This window comes from Pygoscelis adeliae, unplaced genomic scaffold, assembly GCF_000699105.1.
Source record: "Pygoscelis adeliae isolate BGI_AS28 unplaced genomic scaffold, ASM69910v1 Scaffold414, whole genome shotgun sequence".
Taxonomy (NCBI): Eukaryota; Metazoa; Chordata; class Aves; order Sphenisciformes; family Spheniscidae; genus Pygoscelis; species Pygoscelis adeliae.
The window spans coordinates 685,030-704,738 of record NW_008824673.1 but is presented as its reverse complement, the minus strand read 5'-3'; the positions used below and the strand labels follow the sequence as shown (position 1 = coordinate 704,738).

The 19,709-nt window shown below is 38.2% G+C and overlaps 1 protein-coding gene across 1 annotated transcript in view; it reads right to left on the bottom strand.

The window, feature by feature from the left end:
- ZCCHC14 (zinc finger, CCHC domain containing 14) overlaps positions 1 to 19,709 on the bottom strand; it is a 54,911-nt gene that overhangs the window by 12,949 nt on the left and 22,253 nt on the right. Inside the window, 3 exon segments of the mRNA XM_009323043.1 lie at positions 1,492 to 1,601; positions 1,812 to 1,883; positions 4,672 to 4,745. Of these exon segments, the coding sequence (XP_009321318.1) occupies positions 1,492 to 1,601; positions 1,812 to 1,883; positions 4,672 to 4,745 (256 nt within the window).

The window sequence follows — 19,709 nt, the reverse complement described above, 5'->3', positions numbered from 1 at the left end:
AAAAAGGCTGTAAAACTTATGTCACATTTTCCTTGGGATTGCTGTGCCTCTGTCGGGGGAAAAAATGGCAATCTCCTAAAACTTTGCGATGTATAATGTGTATGTGTTCTATCAACATGACTAGACTTCTTGTTGTTACGCAAACCTGACTGCCTTTTGCCAAATCTTCTACAGATTCGAAAAGGCATAAAAAGTTGTTAAAAAAAAGAGAGCATTTTGACCTTATCTTTGTAGTTGTCATTTTTAAAAAGTCTTTGACTAAAAAATAATTCAACTATACACACACTCAAATGTGCTTTCCACCTTGAAAAAATCACAGTTCCTTTCTGAACTTTTCAAATACGTAGCACTTAACAAAACAGCTTCTTCCTCTGCTCCAAAGATGCAACCGTTGCTGTCTAAATGCAGATTGCTGTTCTATTAACCCAGATTTGTAGAGACTGTTGCTAGCTAAACAGCAGCAGCAGCAACAAGCATTCTCTCTTACCCTACCTGATTCTCATCAACAGGCTGTGATCCTCAAAGCACAGAAGGGACTGTTTGAAATGTTAACGCTGTTTGCCGTGGAAAATAATTGAGGCACGCACCTGCTGGCTCTGACTACGGAAAAACAATATCCACTGTGACTCTGCCAATAGTGGACAAAAGTCTGTCTTGACTTAGGGAAAATAGGTGTTTAGCAGAAGCTCTAACAAAAGTTAATTACTATTTTAAAATGTCATTTAATACTTTGCATAGATATAGACAGTAGTAGCTGAATATACTTTTAGTCCCTCTAATTTTCCTAGCAAAACTATTTCAGTTTGCACATCAGAACTGATGTGACCTGCCACAGACGATGATTTTTAAAATGGTGTTTTAGATTAGATAATGGCCAGGTGATTTGTGATAATGTGAGGAGGTACTATCTAAGGCTTCAAAAATTTCTTAGCTCTTAATGGCTTCCAAAAATTTAATGGCTATAATATATACATGCATACCTACCTTTTTAAAATTAAACTAAAATAAACACCATGACAACCTGAAACAACTGAGACAATAAAAAACTCTGTGAAAGGGTAGGGGGAAAAAAAATCCCCACAACCCATCCCTTGATACAGAAGGATGACTATTCAGGCAACTATTTTTTCCTGAGTTTTGGTTGGTTTTTTTAAAGCAGTTTTGGCTATTTTTGAGCCCAAACCAAGCTTCTGCAAAGCCAATGATCCTCTATTTGTTTTTATCAAGGAATGAGGAAATGTCAAGTCTCCAGGAAGCTTAATACAGAATATTATTACCATATGTATTTCTGAAGAAAGAATTCCTGAAACATTCTGATGCACTGGAATTAGTAGAACATCAAGAAATAATGCTTAGGATCAGGCTCTCATTTCTTCAAAGTAATTTAGAATATGAACATAATATTTCTATTTCCTGTTTCTTTCTTCCACTGGGTAAAAAAAGTCAAGTGTCAAGACAAAAGAACCCACAACAAGAAAAACCCCAGCATACCTAAGGTCCGATTCCAGGTCCATGTGGTTCCGTTCTAGGTAAAATGAATCTGGACCAGCTAGGCAAGGAATGAATTTCTCCAAGTTTTCTTCTGGATACAGCTGAGATAGCTAAAGGTGGAGGATATTACAAATAAGAAGTGAAAAGAAGACTTGTTACTCATCTGAGATTCAAGGCACAGCAATTTATAAGTCAAGCATTTTATGAAATTCAATCTATCTGTATTATCTCAGTACATTTTGAAAAATATCATTGAACAAAATTACATATAGGGACAAAACATGTCTCCGGTTTTGAAGTACTTTTCATATCGCCTTTACCTTTGAAATAAATTCAGTCACTTCAGCGGAAGATTTGGTTACCAACGTCACTGAAGAATCAGACCACAGGACCTTAAGAAGTGAAAAGCATTCCATTTAGTAACTAATAGTCAGGGACTTAAGTTTGGTTCCAAAAGATCAATAATAGGCATCAAATGTCCCCCACAGACTGCAAGAAAGTTTGTAAGGTGTGACATCAGTAAGGAAAACCTTTTTTTTGTGCACAAGTAACTATTACTCAGTCCTCCCTCCCTGCCCGATTCTTGCTGTTATTATACTTAACAACTATTCTGAATGCTTGAAAAAGCACTTCATAGTTTACACAGCCATTGCACGCTGCAGACATCCAGCATTAAGGAACAGACTACTAAGTAATGGAAATTTTTTTTTCTTATTATTGTTAAAGAAAACAGCTGGTTTGTAGAATCTGATGTACAATATGAACAACTCACCACGGCACAACAGTGCCTGTTTATAATTAATCAATTCCATATGCCATGCAAAATTGAAGATGGCGGCAAATCACCCCACTGCAAAAAAAGGCAAAACCTTAGAAATTAAACCTGCAGTTACTGCTCTAGCTACGCTCTTTAGACACCATCTTGTATATGCCCTAGAAAAAGGAAATAGTTCAGTATCTCTTCCCATACGCTTTCTTCATTAAGTCATTACATTCTTAGATACAGAGGCATTTATTGGTTGGTAGATGATTAGTTTAACTGAGCCAAAAGCCAGGATTTCTTGGCACGAAGAGTATCAGCGTGAGACTGGCCAGTAAGTCCCTTCAGACTGAAGATATCTATTCAAAGCGTTTGGAAGGCAGATGGATCTCCAGCAGTTCTATAGGGGAAGAAGCTGGGTTTATGTGTTTAACACTCAGGAGGCCATCTTCTCACATGACACTAGTTTCAATGACAACTGAAAACATACAAAGTTTTTCCAGCCACCAGAATGCTGCCAAAAAGACTGGTGAGAGGAGAGTATTTCAAAATATATTACATAATGGAGGAATTTCCTCTCTGCAGAGCTGTTAAAAAAAAAAAAGAAGGGGGGGGGGGGGAGAAGAAAGAAAACTTTAAGCAGTTTCTGGTTTTACAAAGCCTGTGGGGTTTTTTGTCTGTCTTTTAAAGTTTGTGATAAATTAATACTTCTTTAAATTCATGAGAAATTTCAGAAAATATAGGAGAAATTTCTCTCTCTCTCTCTAGTTTTGTAATAACCCGACATTTGTTACGACTTACGTTTTGCTAACTTGTTTTAATTTTCAATACTCATAAAACAATAATGTGAACTGTAAATGCAGGGAACAATAGCATTGCCAAGCGATGCCGAAAACACTAAACTGCTCTATCTATTGACCTTCTATTCCCAAGCTACTAAACAAAACATTTAATAGTTGGGTTTCTAACCCAGCAAACAGCAATTTATTAGCTCAGCTAAACTATGTACTGTTCTTTCAGTTACGAGCTGTCAAGTGAAATACTGGTAAAAGTAATTTCTGGTATTTATAGAAAAATTTATAATAGGAAAAGATGTTTCACAAGATACTAATACGTAACTGAAGTCTAGACAACTGCATACTTCATAAAGATTTTTAAAACGCCTTGAAAAAATCCTTTCTAATATTGATGACATATGGAACAATCATGGGATTCAGAAAATTCAGAACATTATCCATGGATCAAGTCACGCAGAGGTTAACGCTGTCAACATCACAAGAAGATGCTGAACTGATGCTCTATCTTGGGTGGCGGTTTTAAAGAAAAACTTTTTTTTTTTAAAGTTGTAGATAATTGAAATTCTACTGTCCATTTTCTTTCAGGTTCTCCTTTTCTCACCAACTGTTTGGCTCTGTTGCCTCATGAAGCAAGCCAAAGACATTTTCTGGGCTTTGCATTCTGAATTTTGGAATACGTCGTTCCAACTAGATGGGAGAAAAGCAGTTTGTCATTCTTTCTCGCCAGCACCCAGAATCCAGTCTCTGCTATTAACACAAGGTTTCACAGAATGAAGTCATCCCTCCACAGAAATTGTGAGCAATGACCGAACCTCCAAAAGCTGTGTAGAAACGGGGGGGGAAGCCACTTCTCCTAGCAGCTTGTGGCTAACCACTCTCATTCCAAAGAAACTATTCTCACTTCCAGTTTGAATTAGTCTGGCTTCAATTTTCAGACAACGGTTCCTGTTATGCCTTTTTCTGCTAGATTAACGCCCCCTTAGCCAAAGAAGAAAAATATTTTCTCCCCTTTGAAAACGCTTTTATATGATATTCGAAGTCATCTTTCAGTCAAGTTCTTTAACTCTCTCACTACATGGCATTTTTCTCAAGCCTTGAATAATTTCCATAGCTATCTTCGTATTCTTCAACACCCCTTTTAAAACCAGTAACACCTAAACCATACGCCACAGTCTCACACTCCCCTCAATGCTGAATGCAAAGATAAATGACCATCCTACCTCTCCTCCCACATGTGCAGCACTGACCTAGGAGTCTAAATTCTTTTCTTTGTCCAGATGAAAACTTAAATTCTTTCTGGCTTCTGCATTCCAGCGCATAGATACCCATTCTGTAAGGATGGCACGATATCTTCCCCCTAAATATATACTTTGCCACAACCTGCTGCAGTAGAGTGAATGTTTTTATTTTGCCTGTGGCCCACTCTGCATCATCCACAAATGTTCATCTGAACAGCAATTTATGACTACTTCCAAATCATTGATTATAAAATATGACCAGTATCTATCCCCAAGGAGCTCCGCTAGACCAGTTTCTGGGATCTAAATTAAGGTTTGAAAATTTAACTCCTCCTTAAGTATTATCCTCCCTTCTTTCACAGTAAAAAAAATGACAAAAACTTACCTCAAAGGAATATTCAACATTTCTTTCATTCTTCTTGTGTGCCAGTCCCTTTAACTCCACTTTTTCAACACTCACTGTGAAAAAACAAAGAGAGAAGAAGAATGAGGAGGATATTCTTAAATGCATGCAAAAGCGATGACTCTTCGGTAGTGCCAGGACTTGCTTTGAGAGCATCCCACGACTTGCAGCAGTGCTACAGGTGCACAGCTCAGGCTTGCCTCCCTTGGCAGATGGGAAGGTTGATACCACTGCTCCGTGATGTCTTCAATTCTAGCCTTAGCAAGGCTTCGTTTCAACCAGTACCCAAACAATACACTAAATGCAAAGTTTTTTATTTCCTCATGGCCTTATCATACCACTAATCAGCTTAATAACAGAATGCTACACAAACATGGATGGATTTATCTTAATAACATCAAGTAGCAAATACCATCCCTCCAAGGGAAAACTGGCACAAAGAGAAATGAAGACGGGCAAAAGTCTCCATGTTTTCAGGGGCTGATTTTGCAAGGAGTTTAGTGTGTTTTTATTGCTGTGTTGACATCACGACGACTCCTCGACTGCCGTTTCACGGAAAACTTCAGCCTCAATTACTGCAATTGGAGTAAGTTGTAAGTAAAAACAGGATCTTAATGTGGAAAGCGTTGAATAACAGTACAGGTCACTGCCTCCATCTCTACATTATGATATCCAGCCTTTAAAGACACGATCTTACGCATCAGGTACTTGATATGCTAAATTCTTAGAGACTCTCATTTCCCAATACACACAGATCAGAAATTCCACCACGCTAAACTTTATGAAGATTATTTTACTGACTTTCTATTTCTCTTGCAAATTTCTCCTGCCTTTTGACCGCACGCATGGGGATACACACAGAGAATTTTTCTCATAAAAAGCCAATTTACATTGGCTTAAAAATTCAAAAGCAATTATACTAAAACAAAGTCACTAGAATTTTACCTCCAAGTGACAGGTGCTTGAAGGGCTGCATGCTGTGTATGTTGTGCTTTCACTCAGCGGTGCTACAAGCAAAACCCAGAGCCCTACCATTTTGTTTCTGGGGAATCACTATTTGCAAGATGTTTACCTGTTTTCAAGACTATTTATACACTATATTACCTGTAAGACTCCAGCGTACGTTTATCACATGTATCTTCCTCATAACATAACCGCATGACAAAACAGTTGCAGTGTGAGAGTCACAGCAACATTACAACAGGCAACCTGTTTCATCAGCCTCACATCTCCCTATTCCCCACAGTGGGACTTCAGCCAAAGCCACCCTATTGTCAGTCTGGAGCTTGATTTTCCTCCACCTTAAAACAATCATGACCTGAAGTCTTTAGCCTGGCCATTTAACAATTTTTGTTGCATCCTGTTCATTTAAAAATGTTACAACCTAGGTCTTGGCTGTTTTAAAGATCTCCTCTTGGAGTCTTATTTATTTGCAGCCGAAATTTTTAGAACTGGCAAGTTTTAAATAGGTCTACAGATGTTTGCGCCCATCTTTAAAATACAGAATTAAGACTCCTTTTATGATCATCTCAACTGTTCCTTCTCCATGTAATTCCCAATTACAGTAACATAAATCCCTGAGCTTATGAATAATGTCAATTCATTACTTACTACTTTCTCCTGCATATTATGCCTTTTGTAGAGACTTGCTCCTCTTAAAGTTTTCAGTGGATTCCTCTCACGCTTCTGAAATGATTTTACAGTACTACCACGCTGTTACACCACATGCTGAGCACCAGAGGAATAAATCTTCTGCATGCCAGATATCGATGAGCTATCTAGACGGTATGTAGTGGCATGAAGATTTAAACATGCACATGGTTCACAGGATTTTCTTGTCATTTTAAGAAAAATCTACCTCGGTACACTTATTTAAGAGAATTCAGGGCACCCTTAATTGTGATCACAGTTAAAGTATACTGAATATTGACTGGACTTATATGTACTTCAGAATTATAATTAGAAAGAACTTGTAAAATGGATATTGAGGGGGGTATCACCATACTGTTGGTGAAACAGCTGAAGGATGAGCAAATAACTTGTAGAAAGCCTAGTGTCAACTGCTGCAACATCTGTTTTTGGAGTAGGACAAAGAAAGCCAGAAAGACGTAGCAAGTGTTACTTAACATTTGTCGTTTATAGCAAATCCAGTGTCACTTTACCGAAACTGTTCTTGTCATTGGCTTTTCTACAGTATTCAAATACCATCTCCTCTATCTATTAATTATTCCTCTACAGTAATCCAAGCAAAATAGGATTACCTATCAATATAAAATAAAGCTATTTCTGTTTTACTATGTGGGTAAATAACAAACTTTAAATCACCTTGCGGATTTTGTTGTGCTGACAGTTACATGACCTTTTCCTTCTGAAGTTCTGGTCTGAACTTGTTCATTTTATATAATCTGCTGCAGTGAATTTATCCTCTGGAAAATCATTGCAATTAGCAAAGTGAACCACTAGGTAGATATTTCTGCACTGACTGCAGTGATCCTAAACTGAATCTTGTAAGATTAGGTCTGTTCTAGAGCATGAAATACAGTTCATTGTGCAGCAGCAATATGCTTCGAGGGACAATTGACTGGATGATTTCTAACATTATGCAAAGTGCTCCAGTAATCTCCTCCCAACTAGCTAATACTGTGAAAAATATCATCCGCCTAAAAAACTCTAGAGTTCTTGTTTAATTTGTCAAGTTGCATGTTTTTGTTTTGCGGCCTCTCACATACTCTTCATATTATTTAACTTGTGGTTGATTTTATTAAAATAGCCTTCCTAAACCTACCCTGAAGCTTAAATTTATTCAGAGCAATCAATCATACAAAACTCAGGAAGAAAAAGGTGCCATCTACCAAGCAGGAGTGAGTGGATATTAAATTTGCTGTCTAACAAATTATAAAGTAAAAAAAAAAAAAAGAAAAGAAAATTTTTAACTGTATTTACTCCCAAAAGCATGGGAAATTGCTCAAAGAGCTGACTCTACCCAGTATCACTATAAATGATTCCATGACCAGAAAAACCTTTGAACGGAATTAAGGACACATGATACTGTTGTCTTTTCAGGATGCTGAATTCAGCAAAACTCAAGCTTCCCAACCCAGGGGATAAAAAAAAAAAACCCAAGACAGCTAACGTTTCTAATTCAGGAGATAGCCAGAGCAAGTATATTTGCACTACCATAAATCTGAGCTTTAGGTCTGGAACGAATCAATGGGAACTCATCCACAAGTAGTCCAGCTATGCTCTCCACGTTAGGCTTTGTTGTTGTGCATGGGACAGGAACGGACCAGAGCAGCCTGGCAGGGTATCACAGTCATGATACAAGATCTCAGAGACATACCTTTCTGTCTGCTCCTCTCTCCCAGCACTTCCCCATAAAATGATCCACGAAAAGTGCTTGCGTGCCTCCCTCACTGCTGGGCTTTCTAAGCTGCATTAGCAGAGGGACGCAGAAGACTTTTCATCATGGAGATTTATCCATAATTATCTGGGAAATTAAGGCAGGTAAGTGAAACAGTGGGATGAGATCACAAATGACATATAAAAGGGGTAGAGAAATACAAAGGAGGTTTGTGGAACTTCAGTGCTGTAGGAGAGGCTCCTATCAAGGCTGTGGCACCCTCTGTGGTACAAGCATCTTGTGCCATCATTCAGAAAAGGGCAGAGTACTGGGCCATAGCCACACAACCCTAGGCATGCATTCATAGTTACTAGGAATCAGATTTTTAAACAGCTGAACCTTTGTCTTTTGCTGAACTTTACGTTGAAAGGGCAGCAGACAGTACAAAACCATCTTCATTCACTTGCAGAGATTTTCTGTAATCAGATTTCCCAAGGGTGGTTTTTTTTTTTTTTAAGTTACTTTATTTGCTGCATTCTTCATGTAGTTTTCAATTGTACATAGACTTGTACCAAGTATGGAAGCTCACACTTGAAATACCACAGCACAGAGGCAGAGTCAGTTCCTCTAAGGGGTATGATTTCTAAGTCATCTTTTCTCCTTTTCAAATAGTGCCTTCTCCCTCCCACCCCATTCCAAAATGTCCAGGTAAAATGGATCCAGTGAGTTTGAAGACATTTTATTCATTTCTGTTTTCCTATTCCAGCCCGTGATTTTTACCCATTTGGCTGATATTAGTGCATTTGTCAGCTGATCAGTTGAGCGTTTCTGTGAAGGCGCAGACAACTCCTTCCCTCTCCACAGGACTGGGTATTAAACCCTCTGGCTTTCTTGATGCCAGCCACTGACCAGCCTCTCGGACCTCCTCCTCCTAAAATGTCAGCAGCTACATAAAGTGAAAGACCAATTCAAATGCTTTAGGATTAGCCACTCCTAGCAGGTCAAGGTCAGGGTAAAACATACAGTGGACGTGGGCAAGAACAGAAAAGACATCATTTTTGGAAACCACCTTAATACCCCATTGTAGGTTGTGGTTTTTTTTTTTTTTTAATAACCCCCTTTTTTCAACTTCTGGATCAAGCCACTGTTAGCCAGTAAAAGGACTATATAGATCAATGTCTCAATCCACATGGAGAATGTTTGTGTTCCTTCTGAAAAAGTAAAAAAAAAAAGACAATCACAAGTGTTGATTGAAGGCTAGCCCTTTTTCATGATATCCAATATTTCAGCACTAACACCAACACTCTAGAATTAAATCAAACACCCATTCCACCAGTTTTACTGTGCAAATCAATGTAATTTGTACCAGTATTTCTTCCTTTGATTTCATGAATAGCTTTACACAGTGCTTTTTTTTAGCAGTTTTCTTTACCACAAGAAAACGTAAATGAGATACTAGAGCTTTATTTTTGTGCAACACTGGATGAAAAATACAGACAAGACTGCAAGCCAGGAACACATCAGGAGAGCTGAGCAACTGGGTTAAAGTGAATGACATTGAAACTACTAGGAAGAATTTACCACACAGTCTGAAAAAGTAAATTTCTATTCCATACCTAGCTACTTTCCTTTGTATTAAGTCACTGCATGTAGGTTCAGCTTGTGTGACATGTAGCATGTAAATACTGTTCTCCAGCATTGAGGTGGTAAAATTTGAGTGTCATGAGACTGGGTTGAACCTGTGCAGCTCTTGAGACACAGTACTTGGTAAAGAAAAAAGCAGAAATGCTACAATTTATTTTTAAGCAGGAAAAAAAAAGTAAAATCTTTCAGTTTGTGTTATACAGGAGGCCAAGTACATAATTCTAATGGATGCTTCTGATTTAAAGATTTATTAATTTTCATTCATGAAGTTGTGCCTTCATGCAAACAAGCATTCAAACACAAATACAGCAGTTGAACTTCTGCTGTAAAGGTCTACCTAAGAAAAAGGAACTAATCAAATACTTTCTACATCCTTGTTTACACAGAAGTGGTAACCAAAAATGCAACACCAAGACTTTCACATGCCATCTCCTCTTGTTTTTTTTTTTTATTTAAGAGAAACACTTCAAAAGCAGCATTACTCAATTACTGTTGTCCATTAGACATCAGAAGGTAATCCCAAGGGACTGCACAAAAGCTGGTATCAAAAACCCACAAAGTCTCCCCACTCAACCCTCAAACCCACCAGTATTTATATTCCCATACATACAGGCAAAAGTGAGGGAAAACAGGAGGAAGTTTATTTGCTAGTTTCAAAGCATATTTAAGGCAAAGCACATGAAATTATGAAGTTTGGTGGTTGGTTTTGTTTTCTTTTTCTTTTTTTTTTAACATAAAGATCAACTGAATTGAAGCTGAGAAACTGCTTCTAAGTATCAGCTTCAGAGGGGTTTTGGCCTGTCTTTCAGAAAGCTTCCTGCTTTCACATTTCTGGTTTTTCAAAGCTTTTTATGTAGGCTATGATAGAGAATGAAAAAACCTAAGATACACTCTTCTTACCAGCAAATACATCGATCCTCTTCTGCCACAAACATACAAGACTAAGTTTTCTAATCAACTAAATTTATTTTATTTCCCTAGCCTCATACTCCTCAAAACTTAAATTATTCATTAACTTGAATACTAGAGGCCTAAAGAAAACTTGCAGAATCAAATATTAGTTTTTCAAAGCACATACAGAAATGGTTGGCCAGAGTCTGTAAGACTAACAGCAAGCTGAAATTGGTGAATCGAGAGCTGAGTAACTCAAGTATCGATCAGAATCTTTCAGGTTGCCGAGAGCTTGGTGTTCATGATAAGTCCCAGCACCTCAAATCGGGTCAATCTCATGTTTACTTACTACAGTTCCTTTCAACAAATCAGACACCTACAGCATCAGCTTGTAATAGTTTTGTCATTAAAGCCAAAAAAGAACTGGCACTGTTGATCTGTCCCTGAGACTTCTTCAGAGAAAGACTTCACTGGAAGAGTGTCCAATGCCTCACTTCATAAAAAGCTTAGACAAACTTTCAAACTTGGACCTAATAGACTCTGAATCACTAAACACTAAGAGGATAACACTGAAACCATTCAGCTTGAACTTTGCTCTATTCAGCAACCAGCAAAAGCACACCTTTGATGGTTTCATGACACATTAACTCACAAACTCTTCCTTTTAGGTAAGAGATATCCAGTCTGCATCAAAATATTGAAGGGCCAGAGTCCAAATAATGGCATAACAAGAGATGCTCGCTGGTATGTAATGTTCGTACTTACAGGAACTGTGCTTCTGGGGAGTGAAAGAATATGAAAAGGCAGGTCATAAAACACATTCTTAAAATGCAAGTGTATCAAACAAATTTACCTCTGACACTTTTTAATTAAGTGACAAGCGCACATCCCACAGCTATGAGCTTGTCTGTCTATAGCTGTACCAGATGGCAAAATTGCTTCCACTTGAAAGCATCAAGAACTGTTTAGAGTATTTCCTTAAAAGAGAGAGAAGACAGGTAAGGAAATAAGATCACTTTCAAAAAGAAACACTTATTTTACTACTTCTAGAAAAAGCCAAATATGGGAAAGGATGAAGCAATTCTCTCTACAGTTCACTACATTGATTTGTCATGTAAGAATGACCTTTCATTATTATATTAGTAGTGAAGAGAAATGACATCTCATTCTCAGAACTCTCCAGACACAGCAGGATAATTTATTAAGATATTAACCTGTTTTCACATAGTACAGTGGTTATGGATTAAGAAAACATCATGTGAAGTGTAACTGGGACACTTAAGTGATCCCAAAACCTTTATGCTTTTCTAAAACTGCTGCTTGCTAAGAAACATATAAACTGAACCATGTTATGTAGAATTCACATCCCCCCTCCAAAAGAGGGCAGAAAAAATTGTGGTCATATGAAAGCACAGTAAGATCTTTGCTTATTCTTCCCACATCAGGTATCTTTAAAATACTCCATGAAGCCAGACCCATCCAGGAAATCAAAGACTGCATTCCAGGGAGAAGACTACTACATTTACAGTATCTTTGAAACTTAGCAATGACCACAGCAATACAAAAATCATTGAAACACTCTTGAAAAAGAAGTCCCACGTTCACTTGAGACTCCAAATGGAGCAGTCATTTTCTGATTACCAAATTCTTTAAACCAAGTATCCCGCAGGAACTAATTCTGCCTGGCTAACACAAATTCAGGAGACAGGACTAATTAGCATCACAGCTTTCATGTAGAAAAACCAAGGAGGGAAAATTTAGCAGAGGACAAAAAGGGGCCTTCTCCCTCATTCCTGTGACTGAAGCTGATGAAGCAGGGTCTGTCATAGCACATGACCCAAGAACTACTGGCTAGCAGTTATTGAACACATCATATCACTTGCTGCTCCCTGCATTTCCACTTTTTAGCCATTAATTCTCTTAAGATTAACAGCTTGTGGTTCCTTAAAAGTCAATGCTAAGTTGATCTTCTCTTCATAAGACAGATGGTTTTGTGGAGAAAAAGGGAGAAAACAGAACTCAAGTTTAAGGTATGTTGGACTTGTTAGGACCCAGTTCAGCCTCATAGTAGGGTCCACTGTCTGGTTTTCTGCTGGTATCTCTTAAGACTAAAAGTAGAAGAGCAGACAGCAGCTTTTCCATGGTGTCTGCCTAAAGAGGAAGCTACAGCTAGGAAAAACCTCATAACCAAACAGAACAGTTTTACTAATTAGCAAGAAGTCTTCTGGCTGGTGCCTCTACAAAAACACACAGGAAGACACTGGAAATTAAAGCTTCATGAACATAATGAAAAATTTGTTAGCAGTATGTTCTTCATAGTAGGAAGAAAATTAACTCTATCCCAGCCGAAACCAGGACAGAGCAACATTAGCAGAAGAAACGCTCTTAGAGCCGTCCTTTTTCTTTGTGAGATAAAAGGGTTCTTCCAATTTAGGGAATATTTAAGATCAAAACCAACACATAACATGAGTTTAAGTGACAAGCTAATCCTACTTTAATTTAAAAGCAAGACTAAAGACTATGAACTGCTATATTCCACAGGAAATAATTACACAGCTTTTTTAAACATCAAGGACATTAGCTTACTTTTGGCAGCATATAGGAAGCAATAATATGCTGGGATTGTATCGCTCACCCCCAATCAAACTAGTAGTTTTCATGTTCCTGCTATTTCCTCAGTTTGGCTTATTTAACTTGCCAACTAAGTGACCTTCTTATGTTTCTCCAAAAAAAGACAGCTATTAAAAAAATGTCTGTATATCTTAGCTTTTAAGATTTTAATTGAATTCATACATTGTTTTGAGTAATACTGAATGATACTGTCAGCACTTTAGCCAACCACAAGAGCCAATCAACCTAAAGAATGGTTTTGCAACTTCATTGGATTCGAAAGCTTAAATAAAACAAAAAGCTGTCTGGACTGAAGGCTGGAGAAGACTCCCATCTGGACAGGAAAATGTAAAACCCAGAAGAATCAGTCAGCTGCTTCCAAAATCAAGATACAGCTTCAAGCACTAATTTGAAGGTTATTCTTACCAAGTACTTCAGGCCAAGAGTACTAACTTTTGCATTACTGCTGCTGAACTGCCTGCCGTTGCCACCGAATAGACAACTGCCTTACAAGTTGCCTTTTTGCTTTTCTAATGCCAGAAAACGCTTTTACAGAATACATTATCCAGAAAGGGCTGCTGTATTGAACATATTTGTGTAACAGCTCCACTGCCTTACTAAATCTGAGCGCCAACACATGTCACTAAACAGGTGCTGTGCCTTGAAACATATACCTACCAAAGATATACTGTTGAAATATGTGTAACAACGCTCTGGGCAGAGAGCGAGCTAGGATACAGAGCCAAGAAAGGCTGCAAGAGTTTGACATTAGTTAGGGACAATTGAGCAACAGGTAAAACCTATTCCTTAATTCAAGTAGCTCTAATCAAGCAAAGATGTCTCTCTTTATAATGTCAGGCAAAACATACCCAAAAAGGAATCCTTAACCAAGTTTTTTAACACCATGGAAACACTTTGGCATTTTCAAGCACGATTTCAGGTAAACACTTGCAACACTGAAGGCTTAAAGGTATCCTACAACAAATTCAGAGACACTAGTCACTGTTTGAGATTAAGCGTGTGCTCAGATTTTGTTGCTTGGGGGCTGGGGGACTGCTTGTTTTTTAAAGGACTTCAGAATTTAATTTGTAAAATATATTTACTGCCTAATTCCCCAAGCTGGCTAATTCTACATGTAACTGCAGCTAATTAACTATTTTCATGCAACTGAGAAAAGCATGTGTAAGTTATGAATGCAGCTGTGTACTTAATTTGCTTAGAAATCTGGCCCAATGACTCATCTTCCTTCTCCGATTTAACAAGAGTAGACTTCTCGGGGGAATGCGCAGCCTATTTTGAAAAGTACTCCTGCAAAAGTGACCATAAACCCAAACGCTCAGTTTGAAGGCAGCTTCAGGAACCACTAACACATTCTTGTATAGGCAATTAAAATAAGCAGGCTGCGCGTATCTAATTACAAAGCCCATGCTAGTAAAAATACCTCTGCAATCAAGAGAGATGTTCAACTTTGTATATAAATACTTTTACTTGCTGGGTAAGTAACATGCAGTTGTATATTTAGTCTAGTTTTTATCTGATCAAGTGATTATTTTATTTACTGTTCTTAGATCACTTTTAAGCAAAATCTTGGCTTTGCTTCTTATTTTTAAGAGAAGGTTAGCTCATCCTAGAGAAGTCTTATGCTTCCCTAGAAAGGATTTTCTCTGGCACGTAATTCACTAAACCCCCGCAAACCCAAGGCAAGCCAGATGATTAGTTCTGATCCAAATGCTATATTCGCCTACAAAACTAAAAATGCAAAGTCAGTTTTCCATGGAAGACACTCTTGGTAGTGTAGGCCCTTTCCCTAATCACAGTTTTTGTGCTGAAGTGTACCAAACCCCAGAAAACCCAGGCTTCACTAAATCCCAAACATCACCAGAGGAAACGAACCTAATTCAGCTGAAGCCTTTGAAGTTGGTAGGTCTGCATGGAACAGACACGTACCCTGAGCTTAGAAAGAGAATACAAACCTCACCAATGCACCCTGAAAGGAAACCAGTTGGGGAAAACATGCCACATTCAGGTTGTCACCGCAGCTGGGGATCTGAGCTGGCATTTGCTTTGAAGTTTTGAGCGATGCCCTAAATACAGACAGACAAATCGAGTCTCACACCAACACACCAGACCCACCAGTGAAATAATGAGATGCCACCTTTGAGTGCAGTTTGAACTGGCAACAAACCACCTTTTTTGGAGGGGTGAGGAAAATGGGAACTGAGTTAAAGTTGCCTACTACCCATTAGTTTTCCTTCATCACACAAGATTTTATTCATTTAAGTCTTCTAGGTCCCACTTAGATAATTATAATCCACTGTTACTCTTTATTAAAAAGACCCAGTCCCCACTGCATAAAAACAGTTACAGTTGTAATCAACCACAATTGCGTCCGATGAGGATTTGCCCAGCAACACTTTATGCTTGAAAGTCACCGAGTCAGGACCTGAACATTTCGTGTATATAAATTAATTACACATATCATATAAACATATGTTTGTTTTTTTCCCCCCCTACAACACAGTCAAAGATTGTGGGCTGCAGCATGTAACCATATATCAGCATAGATGGACCCCTGTCAGTGAGATTATAACGCAGCAGCTGCTCAGCCAGCATGCCCTGGCTTGAAGGGCAATCTGGTGATAAAACACCAGAGCGCTGAGATCAGATGGCCGGCTGCTCCAACCTTGGCCGAAGAATTTCTTCAGCTACCTAAAGGAGTTAAGAGTTTCCAACTCCGAAGCAGAAATGTGCATTTCAAACTCAAAGGCACATGAATACACACAGCTAGTCTTATTTAAAAGACAGCTACTCCAGACCAGCATAGTTTAATGCTCATGTAAATAAGCACATGCTGTTTTCTGCATTTTTGAGAACAGTATCAGCATCTTGAAACTCATGACTAAGGCTGCAATAACAAGCAAGCATGAGCAGCGAGGACAGTCATTTTATATCATCTTCAATTTTTTTTTTTCCTAAAGAATTATAGCATGAAAACCTTGTCAACAATGAAAAAAATATTCTGTTAGCATACTATGTAAAAAGACCAGGCTAATCTAGACTAGGCAAAACCTTGAGTACATACAGTCTTGCCAAGAGCCACAAATGCATTCAAGTGCTTAGTTCAGTGAGAAACAAATATCCCTCTGCACAGCCACTTCTGTGGGGTTCTCCTTTTGCTGGCAATTATGTCCTTGTACATTTTCAGGTCTCTGGTCTCAGGCTTTAATATTCTTGTTCCCTTTTATACTTTTGTATAAATCATTGTTCCTGCATTCTGGATCCCAGACAAGATTTGACCAGTAATTCAAAGAGAAAGAAAAAAGCTCTAATTCAGCATTTAAGCTTATTTTGAGATACTGTACAACTCTTAGACAACTGTTTCTGTAACACATCTATGAAGCAAATACAAAAGGGAAGAGAAGACCAAAGTAGATTTTATTAGTATTTGCCAAGGCAGTGAGAATGCCCAGGAACTCAAGTAAAAAGAACTGAAAGAAAACCAAAACCCCATCCGCTAAAAAATTCAAAGTCTTGAAGCTTTGACTCTCCACACTTGCCACTAGATTCTTCAGTATGCAGAACAGAACGAAGCGAAACACTTTTGCGGTAGTAAGACAGCTAGCAAATCCCTGAACTACTTAATAACAGGGACAGGAAGGAACACAAACTTCGAGCTCCCCAAGTCACTAATACCTATTTCATACCTACTGTTTTTGCAGACAAAGTTCACTTATTACACTCTTCTACAAGACTGTTTACAAGAAAACAAAAGTCTTGACAAAAGTCAAACAAGTTGCAAATACAGTGGTCCAACTGGATCTCTGCTTGAATGATATACATTTAATAATTCATCCACAGAAGTGGAAAACACAATAGAGATAATCTTCTAAGGCACTGTTGTGTTTTATGCCATTTCCTTTCAGCTGTGTATATTAATGATGTAATTTTAGCAGGGCTCCCCCTTTGAGTTACTGTTAAAAATAGCATCCACACCATGCACTGATGAAATACATCCACTCCAGGCAGTGAAGTAATGCAGCAAGTCCACTGCTTTTTTTTCCAGGGCGATAAAAGAACAAGTCAGAAAGCAAATGAAATGTTAACCTTTTAGCTTAGCACTTCTGTGCACCTGAGAAATAAAATTTACTTTAATCAAAACCATTGTTTTGCATAATTACAGCCTATGACTTTCCAGCATAAAAAAGCAAGATAAAATGAAATTAGAAATTAAATCTGACAAAGCACCTCAACAATGCCAAAGTTGACTGTTTGTCTCCTCTACTTGTGTGGCACACAGTAACAGATCCACCACATGGATCAGAGCCACAGTTCCTCTAAGTGCAGGAACACGTCCGACAGCACCTGCAGCGAATGCTTAAGGAAAGTGCAAGGTACCCTGCTATACGCAGGTTTCAGGCAGCATGACCCCTTAAACTTCTGCCTACTTCCACTATCTGCAATCCCCAAATGAGATTATTCTCAACTTACTTCTTAGCATCAACCCACGAACAACTCTAGATGCTTTCATTACCCATACAGCTGTCAAATCTCTTAATCCATGTCTCAATATCTGGCTCTGCTCTGGCATTTTTCAACAGATGCAGTTTATGAAAACTACATTAAGCCTGCATTACACAGAAGAATCCAACTTTCTTTAAACAATCCCAAATAAAGTTGAATTAATACACAGAATTTCACTGCTTTGACTGTTCTCAGCTTCATTCTTTCTTCATTTTGATTCTACTTATAATGAACCCAATGTTAATAGCACCATTTTCTTGTCTGGTTATTAGCAAAAGGAGATCTAACTTAGTGAAGGCACATATAATTTAAGAAATAATATCTAACTATTTAAGCAAAACAAAGGGGAGGAACTTGCTTCTGTCTACAAAGAGTGTCTTTCTGACCACCAATTAGAAAAATCCCAAACATTTTGACATAAACCTGAGGGTTTTTTTTCCTCAGAGAGATCTACAAACATTAAGCCAGCCCTGATGTGAAGCAAAAACTACCCTCGCTTGATGGATACGTAAACAAGACTCTACAGTAAATCACAAGCAAAGCCATTAACTAGAACACAAGAATCAGTAGCTCTTGTACAGTGATCCTCAAAGGACAGGAGGCACCAATTCCTTCCAAGTTTGAATCTGCAGTCCAAAATAAATAAAAATCACCCACTGTCTTCTGACCTGTGAATCAAGGCTGGCATCAGCTGGTAGTCAAAGTGCAGGAGAACACTCTTTAAAAAACACGACCAATTTCCTCCCCTCTAACTGCACGTGTCCTGCAGTTAGACTCATGAGTTACCATTTGCAAAAGGTCTCTCTCACTAGCGTAAGTATTATTACATTCGTTGTTTCTTCTTTGCAGTCCATCTGTTCCCTTGTGCCAGATACCAAATGTGAGAAATCATGATCGCTTCCATGGAAATAAAGTGTTGTTATTTACTAAATAAGGTCACTTCCAGATTAGAAAGAAGGGAAGCGGAGTAAAGAAATATTTGCTGTAGTAGTAGGGGAAGCAAAGAAAATTGCTGGCAAAGTAAACAACTTTTTTTGTGACATGTTCTCATCCTTCCTCTCCACCCACCTCCTCATTTTCAAACTAGACCAATATGTTATGTCAGTGCTCAGTACGGAGGATAACGCATCTCCTCCTGTGACTTACCGCCCTACTTGAAACCAGAATTTATTGCTACCAAATCCCAATATCACCAATTTCTCTAATGTTATCTCAAGTCCTACAATGTCTGGTATCTTTTCCCTACTGAAGTCTGATTCTTTCGAAAATTGCCAGCCTTCCATGTCTGCAGAGAAAAGCCCCAATGTGGGAATCCTAATGCTGACATCAAAAAGTCAAGCAAGAAGCCTAAGATTTACTTTAAGTTCTCATGAATTTTCAGATCTGGACCCACAAATCTGTGAGGGATGACAATATTTCTAACTTCTATATGCAACTACCTGTAAAAACTCCAGCTACCTATTGATAAAGTTATTGTACTTTAAGCCTATTACCCTCAGGGAGCCACCTTTTGGAGAAAAGAATTAATCTAAATGTAAAGGTATATGAAAACAAAAAATGTGCTTCGGAAAATGGGGGATTTAACAATAAACTGATAAGGGAAGGGAAAGAACATCTACCAGCTAACAGCTAACCAGCTATGAAAGCTTCTTAAGCATGCCATACACAAGACAATTGCCATTTAGTCATTAGTACACTTGTGACAGTATGTAAAAACATGGGCAAGGACACACAGTTTTCTAGGAATACAAGTGAATCACTCCCAGTTTCTTCTTTAAAGGGGTATTTTTGTCCAATTTAATTTAGGGGAAATGTAAGCCTAGACAGGATAAGCAAGCCATTTATTTTAAATTCTTGTATCCCTCTGTTTAACACGGCAGTGAAACGGGTTATTTCAAAACAGACATTTCCAGATGTTAAAGGGTGTTAAGTTCTAAAGAGATGCAATAAACAGCTGAGCATTTCTGAACATTTCACACACCCCATACTCAATCTTCAAGCAGCAGACACAGAA